Source organism: Carex rostrata, chromosome 10 (assembly GCF_964058835.1).
Source record: "Carex rostrata chromosome 10, lpCarRost1.2, whole genome shotgun sequence".
Classification (NCBI taxonomy): domain Eukaryota; kingdom Viridiplantae; phylum Streptophyta; class Magnoliopsida; order Poales; family Cyperaceae; genus Carex; species Carex rostrata.
Window position 1 is genome coordinate 7,647,641 of NC_135927.1, and position 3,600 is coordinate 7,651,240.

The following is a 3,600-nucleotide window of genomic DNA, read 5'->3' on the forward strand; positions in this document are numbered from 1 at the left end:
AGAGAGTGAGAGAGTGAGAGAGAGAGTAAAGGTCCATTTTATTTCTTAATTAAGCTAAGGGTAAAACTATAATTAATGGAAAATATATATTTTCTCTCAGCTCTAAAAAACTTAATTACTGCTCTTAAAATAGCACGCTCCAATAAAAAAAAGGTTTGTACAACACCTTTAACTAAGAACAACATTTTATGCCACTAAAACACCTTTTGGACATAATTAAATAGATGTTAGTAAGTTAGACTTCCAACTTCCTTATTTAAAATAAATAAATAAACTTTAACTAGTTGCTAATTACAATTACGGAATGAGAAAAAAACAATTGTGAATAAAAGAAACAAAAAGAAAGAAAGAATCACATTTTGTTTTGATTTGAGGTGCTATCGCTAGCTCTTCCGAATGCCATTCATTTGAAGTTGACATGTGATGCCATAACAAGTTATATTTTCTAGACACATATACAACACAGCACGTTTCTTGAATTTGCATGGATTACATAACAAGTTGATGTACCTTTTATAGTTTGCATGGATATGACATCTGTACTACTGTATGCATGTAATTAATTCGCCTAGTTGTTATGAAATTAAGTAGCCTAATGGCATTTTTCCGCAAAAAATACAAATAATAATTTCTCCTCAACGACTGAGTTGCCGACGCATAGGACCCACATCAAATTGTTGACAAATCCTTCAGCTACAGGCCTACAGACCAATCTCATTCCTCCATTATATATATTCTTCAATCAGCCCAACCTGATATCAAAGTACCTTCAAATAAAAAAAAAAACTCCCGCTCTTCTTTTCTCTATCACTCTCCATGGACACCATTATCAACTCCACGATGGTAGGCCACTCCCCATCGATCACCCCGGTTCCACTGGTCTCAGCCTCTGAAACAACCCTCGGATGTTATGTGGCACGCCGATTGGTCCAGGTTGGGGTCAACGATGTCTTCTCTGTTCCCGGTGACTTCAACCTGGCCTTGCTCGACCACCTTCTGGCCGAGCCTGGGCTGCGCCTGATTGGTTGTTGCAACGAACTGAATGCTGGATATGCTGCTGATGGCTATGCAAGGTCTCGCGGTGTTGGCGCATGTGTTGTCACCTTCACGGTCGGTGGGCTCAGTGTGTTGAATGCCATTGCCGGTGCGTATAGTGAGAACCTACCTTTGATTTGCATCGTAGGTGGGCCTAACTCGAACGATTTTGGTAAGAACTGCGTTCTGCATCACACTATTGGTTTGCCTGATTTCTCCCAGGAGTTGCGGTGCTTCCAGACCGTCACGTGCTACCAGGTAATTTAATTGGATAACTAAAGAGAATTAAAAAAATCCTTGCCTATTTGTTTCTTTCTTTTTAATGTTTCCGTTCTTTGAATTAGGCAGTGGTGAACAACTTGGAAGAAGCACACAAGCAGATCGACAAAGCAATTTCAAAGGCGCTTAAGGAGAGCAAGCCGGTGTATATTAGCATCAGTTGTAACCTCCCTAGTATCTCTCACCCCACCTTTAACCCAGAGCCTGTTCCCTTCTTCCTCACCCCCAAGTATATATCACAATTTAGCCTCTTCTTCTTTTCTTTTTTTCCTAAGTCGTCGTATTGTTGATTTTACTGCGGTAAAATTAGTTGGCATTAACCAACCACATTTTGTTGCATAAATCAGAATGAGCAACCAGATGGGGCTTGAGGCAGCTGTGGAGGCCACCTTGGCAGTCCTAAACAAGGCTGTTAAACCAGTCATGGTCGCTGGGCCCAAAATCCGAGTGGCAAAGGCCAAAAATGATTTTGTCGAACTTGCTGGTGCGTCGGGCTACCCAGTGGCAGTCATGCCATCTGCCAAGGGGCTTGTACCAGAAAACCTGCCGCACTTCATCGGTACATACTGGGGCGCTGTCAGTACCGCCTTCTGTGCAGAAATCATAGAATCTGCTGATGTGTACATCTTTGCAGGCCCCATATTTAATGACTACAGCTCAGTTGGATATTCTGTCCTTCTGAAGAAAGAGAAGGCGATCATTGTGGAGCCAGATCGTGTCGTCGTGACAAATGGGCCCGCCTTTGGTTTTGTCTACATGAAAGACTTTCTCCAGGCTCTTGTAAAGAGGATCAAGAAAAATACAACTGCTTATGAGAATTACCAAAGGATTTTTGTGCCACATGGACAGCCACTTAAGTCAGATCCGAAGGATCCCCTCAGGGTTAATATTTTGTTTAAGCATATACAGGACATGCTCTCTAGTAACACTGCAGTAATTGCTGAGACTGGTGACTCTTGGTTCAATTGCCAGAAGCTTAAACTGCCTGAAGGTTGCGGGTATAATTTCTTCTCCTTCATATTCTATTTGATTTGATCGCTTAAGATAGTTTGAGAAATTCTATCAATGTATGTTATTTGTTTTGATCAGAAACTGTCATGACTTTGTAGGTACGAATTCCAAATGCAATATGGATCGATTGGGTGGTCTGTCGGGGCGACACTTGGTTATGCACAAGCTGCTAAAGATAAGCGTGTGATTGCATGCATTGGTGACGGTAGCTTCCAGGTAATTATTTTAGTTAATCTAATCATCATTTTAACTGAATTGGCTATTGATGTAAATGATGAGTATGTAACATAGCTTAACTAAACATTGAAACTATCAATTTTCTCAGGTGACAGCTCAGGATGTGTCGACCATGATCCGTTGTGATCAGAACGCCATTATATTCCTCATAAACAATGGTGGCTACACCATTGAAGTGGAAATCCATGACGGCCCGTACAATGTGATCAAGAACTGGAGTTACACTGGTATTGTTGATGCTATCCACAATGGGGAGGGCAAATGTTGGACTGCTAAGGTACATTTTGTTTCATTCTAACATTCCAATTAAAAAATAAAAATAAATCCATCTTCATATGAGAAGTTGTGAACTATTTTTTTTTGGGGTCTATTAATGCAGGTTACATGTGAGGAAGAACTGAAGGAAGCTATTGAGACAGCTGTGGGGCCGAAGCAGGATTGCTTGTGCTTTATAGAGGTGATTGTTCACAAGGATGACACCAGCAAAGAGCTGCTTGAGTGGGGGTCCCGTGTGTCATCTGCAAACAGCAGGCCTCCAAATCGTCAATAGATTTGAGTTGTGTGAATTTAATCTACCAATACATTTTCAAGCTTTATGCTCTATTGTATCCTCAATAAATTCCTTTCCGCTTTATTTTTTATTTTTTGTCAATGGTTAAATTAAGATCACTGTCAAATTGTAACAAATTGAAGCTGAATTGGTGATTTTATTTTGTAACAATTCCCAGTTATTACTTGAATAATTTCTTTTCACTCTACCATTCAATTGAACATTCTCTATATGCAGAAATTAATAATTTTGAAACAACAAATTCACATATATATAGCAACACTTCTTAAAAACATGTGTGAGCAATTTGATTTCCCAACAAAATTATCAAGATTTAATCTTTCATGTTATCAATATCGGCAAAGTCAACCGAAGTTAAAGTTCCTTCTGAGGCAAGCATGAATTCTGTAGTGAACAACTTTTTTTGTGGGATCGATCGAGATGATCTTTGCGTGTTCTTCTTCGGTTAATTCCCAATAGAAGATTTC

The 3,600-nt window shown here is 39.7% G+C and overlaps 1 protein-coding gene across 1 annotated transcript; it reads left to right on the plus strand.

Annotated features, from left to right (window-relative positions):
- Positions 1-840: 840 nt before the first annotated feature.
- Positions 841-3,168, plus strand: LOC144560811 (pyruvate decarboxylase 2-like). The gene is made up of 6 exons (XM_078310052.1): positions 841-1,293; positions 1,380-1,543; positions 1,662-2,312; positions 2,424-2,541; positions 2,651-2,839; positions 2,942-3,168. The coding sequence occupies exons 1-6, from the start codon at positions 841-843 to the stop codon at positions 3,110-3,112; spliced, it is 1,746 nt and encodes a 581-aa protein (XP_078166178.1). The 3' UTR covers positions 3,113-3,168.
- Positions 3,169-3,600: the final 432 nt, after the last annotated feature.

Excerpts from the sequence above, each read along its gene's own strand:
- LOC144560811 (XM_078310052.1), top strand. The coding sequence starts at position 841 with ATGGTAGGCCACTCCCCATCGATCACCCCGGTTCCACTGGTCTCAGCC. Across the intron at positions 1,294-1,379 it reads AGACCGTCACGTGCTACCAG|GCAGTGGTGAACAACTTGGA; the intron begins GTAATTTAATTG and ends TCTTTGAATTAG. Across the intron at positions 2,542-2,650 it reads TTGGTGACGGTAGCTTCCAG|GTGACAGCTCAGGATGTGTC; the intron begins GTAATTATTTTA and ends CAATTTTCTCAG.